This window comes from Pteropus alecto, unplaced genomic scaffold (assembly GCF_000325575.1).
Source record: "Pteropus alecto unplaced genomic scaffold, ASM32557v1 scaffold156, whole genome shotgun sequence".
NCBI lineage: Eukaryota > Metazoa > Chordata > Mammalia > Chiroptera > Pteropodidae > Pteropus > Pteropus alecto.
In genome coordinates this window covers 2,057,479-2,075,450 of record NW_006437746.1, presented here as the reverse complement: position 1 = coordinate 2,075,450, position 17,972 = coordinate 2,057,479, and the positions used below count along the sequence as shown (strand labels likewise).

The 17,972-nt window shown below is 46.1% G+C and overlaps 1 protein-coding gene and 1 pseudogene across 1 annotated transcript in view; one reads left to right on the top strand and one right to left on the bottom strand.

Moving 5' to 3' along the window:
• The first annotated feature begins 2,143 nt into the window (after positions 1 to 2,143).
• Positions 2,144 to 17,972, top strand: part of CCDC13 (coiled-coil domain containing 13) — a 43,658-nt gene continuing 27,829 nt past the window's right edge. Inside the window, exons 1-5 of the mRNA XM_006914827.3 lie at positions 2,144 to 2,669; positions 10,154 to 10,380; positions 12,195 to 12,343; positions 15,993 to 16,135; positions 17,745 to 17,834. Coding sequence (XP_006914889.1) covers positions 10,160 to 10,380; positions 12,195 to 12,343; positions 15,993 to 16,135; positions 17,745 to 17,834 — 603 coding nt within the window. The 5' untranslated portion in view covers positions 2,144 to 2,669; positions 10,154 to 10,159. The remainder of the gene's footprint in view (positions 2,670 to 10,153; positions 10,381 to 12,194; positions 12,344 to 15,992; positions 16,136 to 17,744; positions 17,835 to 17,972) is intronic.
• On the bottom strand, positions 13,747 to 13,865 carry LOC112482082 (annotated as a pseudogene).

Below are 17,972 nucleotides of genomic sequence, written 5' to 3'. Positions count from 1 at the left end.
CACATTTTGTTTACCCACTCATCTGTTGATGGACACTTGGGTTGTTTCCACCTTTTGACTACTATGAGTAATACTGCTATGAACATTGGGGTGTACAAGTATTTGAGCCCCTGCTTTAATATTTTGGGCAAATATTCAGAAGTAAAATTGCTGGATCATATGGTAATTCTATGTTTAACATATTGAGGAACTGCGGGACTTCTACAGCGGCTGCACCATTTTATATTCTGACCAGCCAAATATAAGGATTCCAGTTTTTCCACATCCTGGCCAACACTTGTTATTGGCCTTCCTTTTTTTAAAATAGCCATCCGATGGGTATGGAGTGAGATCACATTGTGGTTTTGATTTGCTTTTCCTAATGGCTATTGATGTGGAGCGTCTTTTCATGTGCTTACTGACCATCTGTCTATTTTTGTTGGAGGGATGTCTATTCAAGTCCTTTGCCCATTTTTGAATTGGGTTTTGTTGTTGAGTTTGCTCAACTGATTTTTGACAAAGATTCAAAAGCAATTCAGTGGAGGAAGGATACCTTTCAACAGATTGTACTGGAGCAATTGGACACCCATAGGGGAAAAAAACAAACTTTGACCTAAACCTTATACAAAAGTTACATTAAAGTAAATCATGAACATTAAACTCTAACACTTTTAGGAAATCATAGGGAAAAATCTTTGGAATCCAGGACTAGGCAAGGAATTCTTACACGACACCAAAAGCATGATTCATAAAAGAAAAATAGATAAATCGGACCTAATCATAATTTAAAAATTTTATTCTGTGAAAGTCCATGTCAAGAGAATTTAAAGACAAGCTATAAACTGGGAGAAGATATTTGCAAACGACATACCCAACAAAGTACTAGTACCAAGAATATAAAGAATTCTGAAAACTCAACAGTTAGAAACTGGGTAAGAGATGAACAGACACTTCACCAAGGAGGATATATAGATGGCAAAAAAGCACATGAAAAAAATGTTCGATATATTTATCATGTGCATTAGAACCACAGCGATATGTTACTACATACCTATTAGAAGGGCTAAAATAAAAAATAGTAACAACATCAAACACTGGCAAAGATGTGGAGAAACTAGATCATTCATACACATCACTGGTGGGAATGCAAAATGATACAGCCACTCTACAGAACTGTTTCTCAGTTTCTTATAAAACTAAAGACATGATTACATACAACTGTACTCTTAGACATTCGTTCCAGAAAAATGAAAACAGGTTCATATAAAAACCTGTAAATGAATGTTCATATCAGCTTTATTTGTAATAGCCTCAAACTGAAAACAGCCCAGAAGTCCTTCAATGGGTAGATGGTTAAATAAACCCTGGTACTTCCATACAATGGAAAACCACTCGGCAATAAAAAAGAACACATTATTGAGCCGCGTGACAATTTGGATGAATCTCTAGAGAATTATTCTGAGTCAAAAAGTCAATCCCCAAAGGTTACATACTATATTATTTCATTTTCATAACATTTTGAAATGACAGAATTTTAGAAATGAAGAACAGATTAGCAGTCAATGAGGGGTTAGGGTCTTGGGGTGGGGGTGGGGCAAAGGGAAGCAGGTGTGGTTATAAAAGTCTGACAAGGCAGGCGTCCTTGTGATTTGACTTTGATGGTCAAATCTACACATGTGATAAAACTGTATAAAATTAAATAAACAAAAATGAATACAAGTAAAATTGAGGAAATCTGAATAAAATAGATAGATTGTGTCAATGTTGATATTCTGGTCATGATGTACTAGAGTTTCGCAAAATGTCTGATACAGCATCTTCACGCACATCTATAGGTAAATGCCTTACAAGGGAAAAAATGAAAGACAAACACTATGAGATACGTGAAGCTTTTCAAATTACGAAGTCCTGGTTACATTTTGGAAACCTTCCATGGATAGCCTTTCCCAGAAATTTGTCTCCCACACCCATACAGCCCTGAATATAGTACTGACTTAAATTGGTAAGTGCCTTAAAAAAAAAAAAGCAACAAACATACAAATGTTTTCCACTATGACAATGAACCATGTTCATTATATTTAAAATCCTCTAAAGTGCAAAAATAAAAACACAGCACTGCAACTCCAGCACCTAAATATAGTAACGTTTAATATTTCTATGCATCCCTCCCAGTCTTGTTTCTGTGCCTGGTTTTAAAAAAACACAACTTTATTTATTTAGCAGTTACTATTTTGTGTCCTTTTTTTTCACTCATCATCACAAACGACCTTTTCCTCACAATGTTTTACATCTTTCAAAGACCTCCTGAATGGCTACGTCAATTTTCGTGATGGGCTCATTCGCTTTTCAGCTCCCCCTGCAGGACTGCGGACTGTGCATCTCTGTGCCAAACTTTGGTCCACGAAACTCATAAAACACTTGTTCCACAAGCGGATCACTGGCCTGACTTTAGTCTCAGGCACCAGATGCCCCCTTCCAGCCCGCCGCGCCTATGTCCACACCGCCGCGCCCTGGACCACCTGAGCCTCTCTCTTTCCGAACTCTCCGCGCCCTCCAGGCCGCCGTAGACTCGTGGTGACGTTTCGCGGGCGGCGGTGCTGGTTTCCCTGGTGACCGTTGCCGGGGCAGCGCTAGAAGGCGTCCGGAAGAGGTGCTACAGCAGTGGCTGCCAGAAGGCAGGAGTGAGCGCGGTAAGTGCGGAGAGGTGCGGGAGGGCGCGGGCTGGAGCCGGGGAGCCTGGGACTGCGGGGGACCCCGGCCTGGAGCGGGAGCGCACACGCTCGGCCGAGCGCGCTGCCTCCGGCCGGACGCAGAGCGAGGACTCTCTTGCCTCTTTCGATGGGTCTCCACACACAGCCCCCTCCCCTCTCCAGGCAGACACTTATTTTCCGCGCGGTACAGGGATCAGTGAGGCTCAAAGGGTGATCGCCTGCCCGAAGTCACACAGTCCGAACTCCACCTCGGGTCCGCCTGACCAGCGCCCTCTTCTGGTCTCTGCCACTGAGCTCCGCACCGCGCCTAGAGGTGGAGTGGGAACTGCGCGACCTGGCGGCACCCGCTTCCCCCAACCTCCCGCCCCAGGGCCAGCCCCTACAGGACCGGGGACACAAAGGTGGGAGTGCCCCTCAGAGCGGGAATCCCTCCGAAAGAACCAGTCATCTTCACCCCATTCCCAGCCCAGACTCATCCCTGCACTGATGCTGGCCTGGCCCGCAGTCAGTGAGCCCTGTTCTGCAGCCTTGTACAGGGCGCCCAACTAGGCTTCTTAGGGCCGTCCCCTCTCCTCCCCCAGGACTCCAGATGGTTGCTGGGAATACTTGACGAGAATATGGGGGGGAGGGGGAAGCACCCAAAACAAAACAAAAAGCAGAGAGGAGGAGGAAGAAAGAAAGAAGAAAAGAAAGACAAAGTGTCAGGCTGCTAGGGGCAAGGGAGGCTCATGCCTGGATGGGGCCGCAGCCCTCCTCACTGGTCCCTGTCCCCTGTCCCCTATGCGCTTGATTGCCTCTGGAATCTTGGCTTCGCCACAGGAAGTGGCGGTGGGTGGTGCCACTCTCCCCGTCCCAGGGCTCTAAGTCCTTCCTGAGCCGAGAGTTCCTTCCATGCAGCCTTAGCCTTACGTCAAAAATAAATAAATAACTAAAATTAATAGGTTTTATATCTTAGAGCGGTTTTAGATTTACAGAAACACTGGACAGAAAATACAGAAAGTCCTCATATTTTCCTCTCTCCTTTCCCCCATTATTAACATCCCACATTGGTGTGGTACATTTGTTACCACTGATAATCCTGTATGTTGTTATTAACTTTATAAGTGTATAGTTTACATTAGGGTTCACTTTTTGTATTGTACAGTTCTATGGGTTATGTCAGGTATCCACCATTAAAGTTTCATGCAGAATAGTTTCACTGCCCTAAAAATCCCCATGTGCTGCACTGTTCATCCTTTCTTCCATCTTCCTAACCCCTGCAACCACTGATCTTTCTACTCTCTCTATGGTTTTGCCTTTTCCAGAATGTCATATAGTTGGAATCATATAGCATACAGCAGACTTTTCATACTGTCTTCTTCACTTAGCAATATGTAGTTAAGTTTTCTTTATGTCTTTTTGTGGTTTGAAGTTCATTTCTTTTCATCAATGATTAATATTCCCTTGTATGGGTGTACCAGTTTATCTGTTCACCTATTGAGGGACATCTTGATTGCTTCTGATTTTTGATAATTATGAATATAGCTGCTATAAACATTTGCTTACAGGTTTTTGTGTAGACATACGTTTTCAACTCATTTAGGTAAATATGATTGCTGAATCATGTAGAAAGACTGTGTTTAACTTTGAAAGAAACTTCCAGACTGCCTTCCAAAGCAGCTGTACTATTTTGCATTTCCACCAGTAATGAACGAACATTCCTGTTGCTTCACATCCTTGTCAGCATTTGGTGTTGTCAGTATTTTGGATTTTAGCCATTCTGATAGGCGTGTAGTGGCATCTCATTGTTGTTTTAATTCGCAATTTCTAATTACATATGATTTTGAACTTTTCATGGGCTTATCTGCCATCTGTATATCTTCTTTGATGAGTTGTGTGTTTTGATCTTTAGCTCACTTTTTAATTGGGTTGTTTTGATATTTTTAAGTTTTAAGAATTCTTTGTGTATTTTGGATACAGTCCTTTATTAGATATTTGTTTTACAGATTTTCTTCCAGTCTCTGGCTTGTCTTTCTATTCTCTTAATAGTGCCTTTGCAGAGCAGAAGTTTTTAATTTTAATGAAATACAACTTGTCAAATTTTTCTTACACGGATCATGCTTTTGCTATTGTATCTAAAAACTAATTGCCAAAACCCAAGGTCATCTAGATTTTTCTTCCATATTATCTTCTAGAAGTTTTATAGCTTTGCATGTTAGACATAGGTTCATGATCCATTTTGAGTTATTGCTTGTGAAGTGTATAAGGACTGTGTCTTATTCTTTTTTTTTTTTTTTTTTTTTTTTGCATGTGGACGACCAGTTTTCCCATCACCATTTGTTGAAAAGACTATTTTTTCCTCACTGGATTACCTTTACTTCTTTGAACAAGATCAGTTGACTCTTTTTGTATGGGTCAATTTTGGGCTTTCTATTCTCTTCTTGTAATCTATTGGTCTATTATTTCACAGATACCACACCCTCTTGATTACTGTAGCCTTATAGTAAGTCTTGAATCCAACAGCATCAATCTTGAAACTTTGTTCTTCTCCTTCAATGTTGCATTGACTATTCTGGGTCTTTTGCCCCTCATATAAAGTTTAGAATCAGTTTGTTAATATCTACAAAGTAACTTGGTGAGATTTTTATCGTTATTGTGATTGCATTGAATCTATAGATCAAGTTGGGAATAATTAACATGTTAACAATGTTGAGTCTTCCTATCCATGTACATGGGTCTTCCCAGCCAATCTCTCAAAGCACTTACCACCCCTCTCTCAGTTCTGGCTCATTATTAGGCTCACCTGGGAAGCTTTAAAAAATAGATGCCCAGGCCATAGTCCAGATAAGTGAAATACAAATCTCCACTGGCTGCATGAGTAGATGCTAACACTACAGGGGCTGAGTTAAACCTCAAAAGTCTTGTTAGTGCAGGCATGCTGTCTGTCTCCCAGAGGCTTATTGGGCCAAGGATACTCCATGATATATGATGAGAAAGATAATAACAGCTAAACTATTAGGAGTGCTTATATGCTAGGCACTATATTTCCATTCATTCTGTCATTTAATCCTTACAACCATCCTGTGAAGTATATAATGATTATCATCCCATTTTACAGATGAAGAAACTGAAGCACAGAGAGATTAAGTAATTTGCCCAGGAAACAGTGTATGTCCAGAAGTACCTGTTGCCTAGTGACTCCAAGTGCACGTTGAAAATAGAAAAGGAAAAAGGTTTTACAAGTTGCTGTGTTCATTTATTTATTTACCCATTCACTTATTCCTTCTCTCATCTCTGAGCACCTGTTATATTCATTCAATGACAGTTCTACAAATATTAATTGAAAGCCTATTCTGGGCAAGATGCCGAAAATTAAACAATGAATAAGACATTAGACCCCAGCCCTTAAGAGGCCTCTTAGTAGAAAGAAGGAATATGAAGAAAGTCACAGATAATTATAATACATTGAAGTAAGTTTAGTGATCAATGGATATCTGGGGGATTCTAGGAGTCCAAGAGTGCCACCAGGGCACTAAAGGCTAGATGGGAGTTTGTGGGAAGGAGAAGGGGTGCCTGGGGAAGAAGGCATCCCAGGCAGGTCAAGTGGCTGATGAGGGTCACAAACCCAAACACCTGCAGGGGCTGATTGCAAATGAAAGTGGGTGAATCCAGCAGGTCTCAGAGAGAGAACAGCATTTACTGCACTTATAACAGGCAGCTGATGTGCCAGCTGCAGCATCTGGGAGTGGGAGGGACCATGGTTGAGTGGTAAGAACGTACTCTGCCTATAGGGAACGCCCTCTGTCAGCAGCTGCTGTCCATGTGGGACAATGGGCCCAGAATAGCCAGATCTGTAAACTTTTATAAAAGAAGCTGGAAATCTGGATTTAATTGAAATCTACAGATCTTTGAATGTTGGAAACAAAGTAAAATCCTAACATAGCATCCCGTGAGAGTCAAACAAAAATATCTGTGGGCTGGATGCAGCCCTTGGGCCAGCCAGAGTGTCCTCTGCGAGTCTTGGCAAGGCCTTGCAGAAGCAGGAGCCAGTTAGATCTGGTTTTAGAAAGGTCATGTGCAGTACGGATTAAAGAGACAAAGACGAGACCCAGGGAGCTAAGACGGGAAGCAGGTAGCCAGAGAGATGGGGAGGCACTGGGGGGATACTGGGGTGAGCCTGATGCCACCCAACTTCTGGAGCAGGCAGGAGATGAGGTGCAGAGGAGGTGACTGACCTTATGATGTGAAACGGCGGCTGTGGATGCTGGAGGCAGCCGTGTCGTGGGGCTTGGCCACTGTGGGCCCAGCAGCCAGGGAAGGCTTTCTGTGGATGGGTCATAAGAATCACTGTGAGGGGCAGCAAGCGCCTGGATGTGGGGCAAGTGGAGGAGGAAAGGACTCTTCAAGGGAGACCACCAGGAGGGGAGACAAGAATAACATTTCGTTCTTACCAACACAGAGCTGGCAAAAGCGTTTCACACACACGCCTTTGCCTTTGCCTCTCACCACATCTATGGCCTCTGTGTCATCAGCTTCTGCTCACTGAAGGAAGGACTGAGGCCTGCAGAGGTGGAGAAATTTTTTAGACTCACACAGCCAGTACAGAGCCAAGTTCACCACTGTTTTACATGCTGGTCACGGCCTTCGAGTTGCTTTCCTGACTCGCCGTTGACCCAAATGATTATGAATAGCTCTCGCTTTCACTCTCCAAAGTGACCCGATTTGGAAAATGAAGTCTGTGGTCCCTTCTTCTAATCTGCAAAAATAGGGAATCACAGGATAAACTTATTTTTAAATTCTATTAGTTACATTTTCAAATAATGGGCTCAGTAGGGTTTTCTTCAATCTCTAGACACCTTTTCAGATCAAGTGTCTCTGTGTCAGGTTGGCAGACCAAGGTCCCCAATCACGCGCACTGTTTCTGCAGTAAAGTTTAATGGGAGCACAGCCACACACGCTCATTTACATCTCGTCTGCGGCTTTCCATGCCGGTCACGGCATGCTTTCCACTGCAGTGGGCAGAGTTCAGTAGTTGCAACAGAAGCCATACGGCCCACAAAGTCTAAAATAGTTACAGAAAAAGTAAATTGGACTCAGTGTTGCAAAATTAGGCAAATCAGACTTTTCCGGTGAGGTGTAGGGACAGAGGAGCACGGTGACATGAGAACTTGGCGTCGCGAAGGGGGAAACAGGCTGGGATGGGCATCTACTGAAGCTTTCAGAACGGGGGCCCGTCAGGCTCAGGGCTGTGCTCTAGAGAAGGTATTCGGCCAGCGAATGCTTGAAAGAGGGGAGAGGGAGAAGGGCAGTGAGGGCAGTGGGGACCTGTTCTAGCAGTCCCGGGGACAAAACCATCCATCATTCATTCACCAAATGCTCATCTCATGCCTGCTATGCACAAGGCCCTGGTACTGGCACTGAGGATCCATCCAGTGGTGAACATCACACAGTGCCTGCCATGGTAGAGCTGCCTGGGAGGGAGACAAGCCATCAACGAACAAATATAAAATGTGTCAGGTGAAGCTAAGCGTGATGGAGAAAGATAAAACAGGGTAATGGGCACGGGGAGTGAGGGTAGAAATGCTTCCTACAATAGAATTGGGGAGGAAGGCCTTTCTGATAAGGTGACATTTGAGAGAGGCGAGCAAGGCGGACGTCTGGGGAAAAGCAATCCAGGGGAGGGAACAGCAGCTGCAAATGCCCTGAGGTGGCCAGGAGCATGATAATGATAGCGGTCTCAGCAGGGATGGAAATATAGGGACAGAATCGAAAACATTTGTGGAGAATCAACAAGACTTATGACTAATTGGTTGGTGGGTGGATGATGCAACTTGAGTTTGGTTTAAGTCAGGGATGCTTAACTGGCTACGCTTTAAAAGCATGTGGGGAGCGTTTAAAAATTCCAGTGTTCATGCCCTATTATTCTATTTATGTGAAGCTCAAAAGTAGGCAGACATCCAGAATGCATAAGGAACTCAATAAGAAGGCAACACAATTTTTTAAATGGGCAAAATAATGTGAGTAGACATGTCACAGAAGAAGATATGCAAATGATCAGTAAGTACATGAAAAGATGCTCAATCATGAAAATGCAAATTGAAACCACGTTGAGATACCACTGTATACCCACTAGAAAGATTAAAATTTAGACTGACCATACTAAGTGTTGGCAAGGATGTGGAGCAGCTGGAACTCTCACGCACTGCTGGTGGGAATGTAAATGGTACAGACATTCTGGAAAACAATTTAGCAGTTTCTTATAAAGCTAACATAAATTTACCATACAACCCAGCATTTTTTTACTTCTAGGTATTTACCCAAGAGAAGAAATAAACACATATGTCCACGTGAAGGCTTTCTTGTATATAAATATTCATAATGGCTTTATTCCTAATAGCCCATAATGGAAACAGCTCGGGTGTCCCATAACAGGTGAATGTATGAACAAATTATGATATATCTGTACAATGGAATACTACCCAGCAATAAAAGGGATGAACTAATGACGGATGCAACGACATGGGTGAATCTCTAAAAGATAGTGCTAAGGAAAAACAAAGCAAACACAAAGATTACCTACTGTATGATTCCAGTTATATGAAATTCTAGAAAAGGCAAAACTGTAGTGACCAAAAGCAGATGAGAGTTTGCCTGGGATTGGGACTCCCTGGGGGATCGATTGCAAAGGGGTGTAAAGGAGCTTTTTGGTGTAATAGAAATGTTTGATCATGATGGTGGTGGTGGTTTACACAGGTGTATATATTTGTCAAAACTCATTTGCACACATAAAATCAGTGTATTTTATTCTGTGCAAATCATACTTCAATGGAACTGATGTTAAAAAAAAAAAATAGACAAAACTCATCTTCAGTGGCAGAAGCCAGAACAGTGGTTACCTTGGGGGACTGCCTTGACTGGACAAGCACAACATAACCTGAGCAGGGGCAGGAAGTACCCTACACCTTGATCCGGGATCACCACAGGGGTGTATACGTATGTGAAGATTCGCTGAGCTGTACACTCAGGATTTATGCACTTTACTGTATATAAATTATACCTCGATTAAAAAAAATAATGACATCCAAGCCCATTTCTAGAAATTGGGATTTCATTGGTTCAGGGATATATCTAAGCATTGTTATATTTTAGGAGCTCCTGTGACATTCTAATGGTCAGCCGGAGTTGAGGGCAACTGTTTTAGGAATAGGAAGGGGTGAAGTGTTGAATCAGAGTGATGGAGGAATATTCTGATGCCATTTGAAGTCTGGTGGCACGGTCAGGACCAGGGAAGGATGCTCAGCTTTGGCTTTTGGGGGATTTGAGGTTAAGGTGGGTCTCTAAGCTTCCACATGGACACATGTAAAGGTAAGCAGGAAACTCCAGGGTTGGCGGCTATGGACAGGGCTGACTGTGTGCTGAGCGTTCTTGGGAACTGCACGCTTTGTGGAGGTTGCTTCAGCTTAGATTTCTTTTTCTACTTCTAGGGCAAGATGGCAGAAGACGAAGCCTCTCAGGACACCTTGCGGCTCCAGTTCAAGGCCATGCAGGAGATGCAGCACAAAAGGTTACAGAAGCAGATGCAGAAAAAGAAGGAAAAGGAACTGAGTCTCAACCGCAAAGACGATGACCAAAAAGAACCCTTGGAGATCTCCGATGGCCTCAGTTTTCTCCAGGCTGGGGAGCAAAACTTGAAAAACAGCTTTGAGCAGAGGTAAATGCAAGTCTGAACTCTCCCAGGAGCACTGCAGGGAGGTAGGGTGGTGGGGGAGAAGTGATTACAGACACATAACAAGGTTGATTAGATGCGTGTTTATAAACTGAGACGAAGAGGTTTTGACACAGAGGATGTTATTGAAGACTGGCATCCGATAGATCTGTGCTCCCGAGAAAATAATTTGATAAGAAATGTGCTTAAAAACCATTTAAAGTCAAGTTGAAATTTCGAAACTCATAAGCATATAGTTTATTCACTTGAATTTCACTCATTTTTTAATTTTTTTTGCAAATACCGTCGACCTACAATATTATATTAGTTTCGGGTGTACAATAGTCACACAAATTTTCTTATGCAATCTCTCATGGAAAGTGTGTTTGGTTTTCTGAGGAGCCGGTTGGCTGACTCTGATGGTTTATAGATCTCATCTGAGGTTATTGTCCCTGTCAATTTCCCTTTCCTGACACATAGCAATATATAAGCCTGCCTGTCCTAAGGGAACACTCTGTAGGTTCCTTGCTATTTACAGTTGGTGGAAAAGTTGGAAAGAGTCCAGAATCTTCTCATTTTGCTCTAAATTCAACAACACAGGTGCATATTGATCTATACTGGTTATTAGACGTGGGAGTCTGTATTGATACAAAATTCTCTGCTAGTTAATTTACTAAAAAAATTCCCAACAATTGTTAAGCTCTCTCTTTGCTTCTGGTTTCACCCAGAATCTTTTTTTCCCATCTTTAAATTCCACTTTTTATAATTTCTCAATTTTCAAAATGTTCTACTAAGAAATGCTAATTGGGAGAAAACAAAGATTTCTCAATAATTGAAAAAGATTCATATGGCTCTTAAATATTAGCTCAAAATTAACCCCAGATCCATTTCCAAATGATCTTTCCCCAAATCAGAGAAACTAATTGGTGGAGACTTGAGCCATTGGTGGAAAAACAACAACAATAATAATAGCTGTTACCCCATACTTAGTGTTAACTGTAACTTCTATAATTGACTTACTTCCTGAGCAACTGTTCTAGGGAGCCTGTCGTGTGCGTAATAATAGAAGTGATCACAGATCCATCGGTCACACGTTTCTCATATTCTGAAAAAAGCCTGCAAAACAACTGCCTAGGACTTACGGCTCTGACCATTCCTCTGTGCTCTTATAATACATATATGCAATTAAGACTATAAATGTCCTTCTAAGCATCACACGTTTTGCTATATATCGATTCTGCAGTCAATTCATTCTAAATGCTTCATAATACATATTTTGATTACATCTTAACCCATAACTAATTTAGATGTGTGTTTTGTTTTGTTTTTTAGTTCTAAACATATGATGGGTTTAGGGTTTTGTTTTTTCTTTTATTTTTGCTATATTTTTAGTATTGATTTCTAATTATAGTCAATTGCCATCATAGAAAATGGTCTGTATGATGTCCATTCTTTGTAGCTTATATTAATATACTTTTTATGCATGTTCTATGGATGCTTAAAAGGAATAGAAATTCTCTGAGTGGGGGTTTTATATCTCTCTGTCAAAAACATAATAAACTATGTTACTGAAAACTTCTTTCCCCTTTCAAATGTGTGTGTGCGAGTGTGTGCATGAGTGTGCTGAATCACTCCGTTTCGAGGACAGTAGATTAAAATCTGCTCATTGCGATTTTTCAAATTTTGCTTTCCTGTTTTGTACAGACCAGTTCTGATCATCACCCAGAGCCCAACGAGGTACAACAACCCTGGGCAGTGAAGACCCGATCCCTGCCCGTTGGTCCCCGTGAAGAAACAGTAATCTCGCCTTTGCCTTGCAGGGTGCTTGAAGATGAGATTGAGCAGCTTCGCCATCAGCTCAGGGAAACAGTGGATGAGAACGGGCGACTGTATAAGCTGTTGAAGGAAAGGGACTTTGAGATCAAACACCTCAAGAAGAAAATAGAAGAGGACAGATTTGCCTTCACAGGTAACTCCACCATTGTTGGAACAGCCCCCGCCCCAAAGCCCGGGTGCCCTGAAGGCCAGGCCCCGCTGCCGTGGGGCCTTCCCGGCACGGCAAGCACAGGTTCCAGAGGGCAGGTGCCCCAGAAAGAATGCCAAGGGTCAGGTGTGGTCAAGCTGTCCAGATAAGTCCTGGAAATGAGAGCGAGGATAGAGGGGGAGACCAGGCCAAGGACGCCCGCACGCCAGGAAGTGGGAGGCCCAGAATGGCCGGCAGGCGTTCTGGGCAGTGTTGGTGACTCTGCTGGGACTCATCACTCCGTGATGCTCGCTGTGTGTTCACTGGGCCAGCAGGATCCACTTAACTGTGGTGCTCTGGCTCCCTGTTGTACTGTGGACGTGAAAAGTGCTGGTAGGAACAGGCATTTACTCTATAGCATTCGCTATTGCTTCTCCAGAAAGGTGGATGACGCAGGATTTCCTAGGACCCACGGCTTTAGTGGACCTTGGCCCTCAGGTCTGGGCCAGACCTTGTCTCCGTCAGTGGAGACACTGGCCCTGTGGATGTGGTGGGGACCTTCGCTTTGTGCGTTTAAGATGACCTTAGCCCTGTGGGTGTGGGCTGGACATTAGCTCTGCAGTTATGAGCTAGACCTTGGCCCTGCAGAGCTGGTGAGATCTTTGGCCTCTGCTCCATGTATGCCCGTGGAGCAATTCCCAAGTGTCTGACTAATAAACCACAAAGTCAGTGTCACCAGAGAGCAACAGGCCTCACCAGACATCTGTCAGAGCATCCCTTCCTGCCTTTGATCTGAAAGGCTTTTAAGGGTGAGTCCACCCAGAGGACCAGCACTGAATTAAAAAACAAGGGAATCTGGCATCTCAAAGGCCCTTGACAGCCAAGTGTGCCTCCCTCCATCTGTTAGCCTTTTCTGTCTAGAACAAAAGCACACCAAAGAGAAGACTTTGTGTCGTAAGGGACGGAAACGCTCTCAACCTGGCTCAGGGTTCCGATGTGAGGGGGCCGCTTGCCCTTTTGCAAGGCTGCAGAGAAGATGGTTGGGCTCCAGCAGGAGAGCAGACGGCCTCCCCACCCCAGGTGACCTGCGAGACTGGGCTACTCCCTCCTGCCCCAGGAGAGTTCTCTCTCTCTTATCCGTCTCTGCCAGTTTGCTCATGGCCTCTGATCGCCAGCCCCAAATCAATCTTACATGCCCCTCCTCTTAAATCCAGTCCTCACTCTGAAGTCACCGTTTCTGATTTCCGGCTTCAGGTTTTAAAGAGAAAAGTCTGACTGGCCCGGTTCATGTTTTTGAACCAGGCCATGAGTGACAGGCTGCGGGGCAGGCGAAGCACTGTGTTTTTAGTGGTTGCTATAGTTTAGTGGATTTTTTTTTTAACTCTATTTCTTGATACTATTTTTTTTTAAGCCTACAGCACCTAGTATTCTCAGGCAGTCTCTCATCCAAGTACTAACCAGGCCCAAGCCTGCTTAGCTTCTGAGATCAGACAAGATCAGGCGCATTCAGGGTGGTACGGCCGTAGGCTCGGTACTATTTTTTAGTGATCACTCTAGTGATTACAGTGTACAGACTTAACTTCTTACAGTCTACTTAGAATTACTATTTTATCACTTCGAGTGGAATGAAGAAACTTTGCCACCACGTAGTTCCCTTTACCCACTCCATCGCAGCTTTTATCTGTATTATTTCTATATATATTGAAAAATCCCATCAGACGGTATTACTATGTTTGCTTTCAACCATTATACGTATTTTAAAGAACTTAAGGAGACGAAAATAGTCTACTCTTCTTACCCAAATGTCGAGCATTTCTGTGCTTGTTCATTCACTCGCGCCCCGCCTCCCCCTCACGCTTATGGGTTAGCAGCTCAAGGGCGGAGCTTGTCGTAGACAAGTTCGGGAGACAACAGGAAAAAAACCAGAGGGTTCACCCCATTCTCTCTGAGCGCCCCTTCCTGCCCCTTAGACTAGAGAGGGCTTCTCTAGACCTCTTCCTGAGGTCTGGTTCCAGGATATTTAATGCTCTCCAGTCCGGGGAGGAAGACATAACCCAGAGAACTCACCACTGGACTATTCGTACCCCTAGACCTGGTGTCCATCCCAGCATCCTAGGCCCTTTCTCCTGAGGTGTCCTCATTCTATTCAGCGGACTGGAGGTTGCCAAGGGCAACCTATTCACTGCCTGGCTCAGGCCAGCTGCACAAGGCTGGGCAGAGTTGATTTGAAAATCATCGTACACCTTTGTTCACCTTCCACCGGTTGTCACTCTCAGTCTTGTTCTGAGGCGCATCGCAGTCTGAAAAGTAGTTCCAAGAAGGTATCTCTGCCACTCACCCGCCGCTTGGAGTGTCAGCAGCCTTCGGGGAACTTGGTGACCCTCTGGTCAAAACCGCTGTTGCACGCGTGGGGAAACTGCCCTCCAGCGAGGGCGAGGATGGATGGATGGACCGCAAGGCTACCCAGCCAGCTCCCGCCGCCCGCTCCTGAATGGCCCCACGCCGCGCAACCGCCCCCATTTCCATCCCTCCAGTCGGCCCTGGTACAGCCTCCGGCCCTTGCCCGCTGCCTTCCGGCTGCTTCCTCGGACACTCCAAGCCCCTTCCTGCCTCCGGGACTTTGCACCTGCCATTTCCTCGGCTCAGAATCGCTGTTCCTAGCTGGGAGCGCTCTTCACGGCCGACCCCTCACTGCATTCCTCCAGGTCTCTGTTCACACGTCACCTCCCCAGAGAGGCCTCTCCTGACCGTCACTGCATTAAAACAGCATCACCCCCATCCCTCTCAGCTCCTAGCTCAGCCTGTTTGTTTCATAGCAGTCATTACTCCCACGTATGACAATACATGTTTATGTGTTTGGTTTCTATTATCTGTCTCCCCCGCTAGAATGTAAATTCAGTGTCTTTTTTACTCGCCATTGAATCCCTAACACTCAGAGTGTTCAACACTTGGTAGAAACTCCATACATATTTACTAAATGAGCATACGCATTTGTATTTTTAGGTGTTACCACAAAATTCTGTGTAACGAACAACCACATACTTTCGGCAGCATTTGGCTCAAACATCTGGGGGTTAGTTGGGGAGGAGTTGATCTAGGCTGGGGCTTGGCTAGGGTGGTTCAGCTTTGTCCCATGTGTCTCTTCCTGGTCCTGGGACCAGGCAGCTGGCCTGCCTGTGTTCCTGTGGGAAAAGCATTTAAGTACACAAGTGCTTTTCAAGCTTCCACCTGCACCTTATCTGCTAGCATCCCATTGGCTGATCCCAGAGTCAGGCAGGCATAGAGGGGTGGAGGGAGTACACCCTTCTCACTGGAAGGCACCGCAGAATTGCAGAACCCAGGGTGTGGGTGTGTAACCCTTTCAGTGAGGAGGGCATGAAGAACTGGCACAATAAACTTATCGCCCGTGGAATTAAAACTCTGCTTCCTGATTTTATAATTTTCCTAGAACATGCTGAACCTCCAAGTGGCTGCGTCTCCACTCACTGGAGCTGGGTTTCGGGGTGCCCGCATGTGCGGTCACTCTCCCGAGCCTCTGCTCCGCCCCGGCCATTCACACCAAGCGGCTCGAGCTCGTAAAGGCTGTTCGTTCTGTGCCGTGAGTTCGAGGCGTGGGCCTGCGGTTTTTAACTGACCTCACTATTTTCCTTCTTAGGGACGGCCGGTATGGCGGGGGACGCCATCGCCACCAAAATCGTCGAGCTGTCCAAAAAGAACCGGGTGCTGACGGCAGAGTCGGAGGGCGCAAAAACCAGAGAGAAGCAGCTGAGCAATCGCACCCAGGAGCTGGAGCGGGAAGTGAGGCCCTTGGTCATCCCTCCCTCCGGAGGGGACCTCGGCACCCGGGGCCCGTCCTCCCGAGTGGGAGCCACACTTAGATGCGTTGGGTCCTTCTGAAGGGTTTGTGGGTCAGTGTTTACAGTCAGTTCCTCAGTCTTTGTCACATCCTGAGAGGGGAAAGTGTGTCCGGAAGCCAGAGGGACACAGGTCATGGAGAGGCGGCCTGGCAGAGTGGTTAGGACACGGACCCGGAGCCTGGCTGCCCGGGTACGAATCTCAGCTCCATTCCCGACTTACTCTGTGACTTCGAGGGAGTCATGAACTCTCTGTGCCTCAGTTTCCTCCATCCGTCACGTGCAGGAATAAATACTAACCCTAGGTTTTCTGAGCATTAAATGGCTTAACATTGTAAAGTGCTTAGAACAGGGTTGAGCATTTAGTGAGCACTGGATAAACGTTGGTTAAATACATTAATGGGGACCCTTGCCGATTCGAAGCTGTTGCCAGGGGCATTCCACCGGTTGGTGTCCCTTTTGTCCCATCTTCCTCTTGCTGCTGCTCCCTGCCCCCCGACTGCTAATCACAAACCCCTCCAGTCGCACAGGGGCATCGCCCCAGCAGTTCATGGTCCCTGAGGAGCTAGAACGGAATCCATGTGCCAGAGAGAACCTACACTGCTTCTCCTTATATGGCTGAAGAAGCCGAGGCTGGAAGAGGTCAGTTGAGAGGCTTCCTCGAGCCCCACAGTGTGTGGTGATGCCGGGTTTCCAGTCCGATTCTCTTGCTCTCCAAAATCCCCTCCAGTCACTGTACCTGGCGCGGAATCAGAGCTGCTTTATTCTACAACAGAGATTTTGAGAATCATCGCAGGCTCTGTGCCAGGCCCCGGAGAGACTTCGGGGAGCAAAACAGGCCCGGTCCTTGCCCTCCTGGGGGACGGACCAGCCCCCAGGGCTTCCTCTAGGAGGGAGCAGCCCACCGGGTCCCTGGAGGATGGCAAGGGGCCAGACTCGGAGTGGCTGGGGAGGGGCTTCTATGCAGGGCCCAGCAGGGGCTAAAGTCTTGAGTGGGGCAGAAGGCCTGGAAAGAGAGCCATGTGGCCAGAACGGAACAAGATCAGGTCCGAGCGCTGGGGGGCGGGTCCTGCCCCGCCTTGTCGGGCAGGGTGGGGTCTTTGTGGGAAGAACGATAAGGAAACCAGTGAAGAGTCGGCCGGCCGGCTGGATACCGTGGTGGCCTTGGCTGCCAGGCGTGAGACCACAGAGCAAGTTTCTCGGTGTCTCTGCCGCTGTCTCCTCGTCTGTAACGCGAAGTCCGCAACCCCTTTGCCCTCCCCGCCCAGGCCGTCGTTAGAACGCAGACCCTGGCTGCAGTGTTATTATTTATCAAGCTGTTAGGGAATCCTAGGGGGTGCCCTTCCGTGCAACTGGGGCACTCAGCAGACAAGCCATCAAACCGTCCCCCACGTCAGGGCAGTAGGTAAAGGAGAGCTCGTCCCTCAGTAATCCTAGCGTGAGATGAAAGGCCACCACCAAGATGGGTAACTGCATGGCCAACGGTGACGCTTCCCTCGGGCCCCGCAGTTGCTGAGCAGATTAAGTATTAAGCGCGAGATTTGCTTTTTCAGCTGCAGATGGCCCTCGCCAGGCTGCCAGCCAAGGGGGCCACCGATGCAGGAGCCAAGCCGCCAAGGACCCAGACGGGAGACAGAGCCTTGGTATGAATTCTCTTCTGCGCTGGGGACTCAGTGAGGCAGCCATGGGCCGGGCCTCCCCTTTGCCATGGGAGTGTAGGTGCCTCTGTCCGGGGCCCACCTGCACCCCACTGCTGAGCCAGTGCCACCACCACAGCAGCT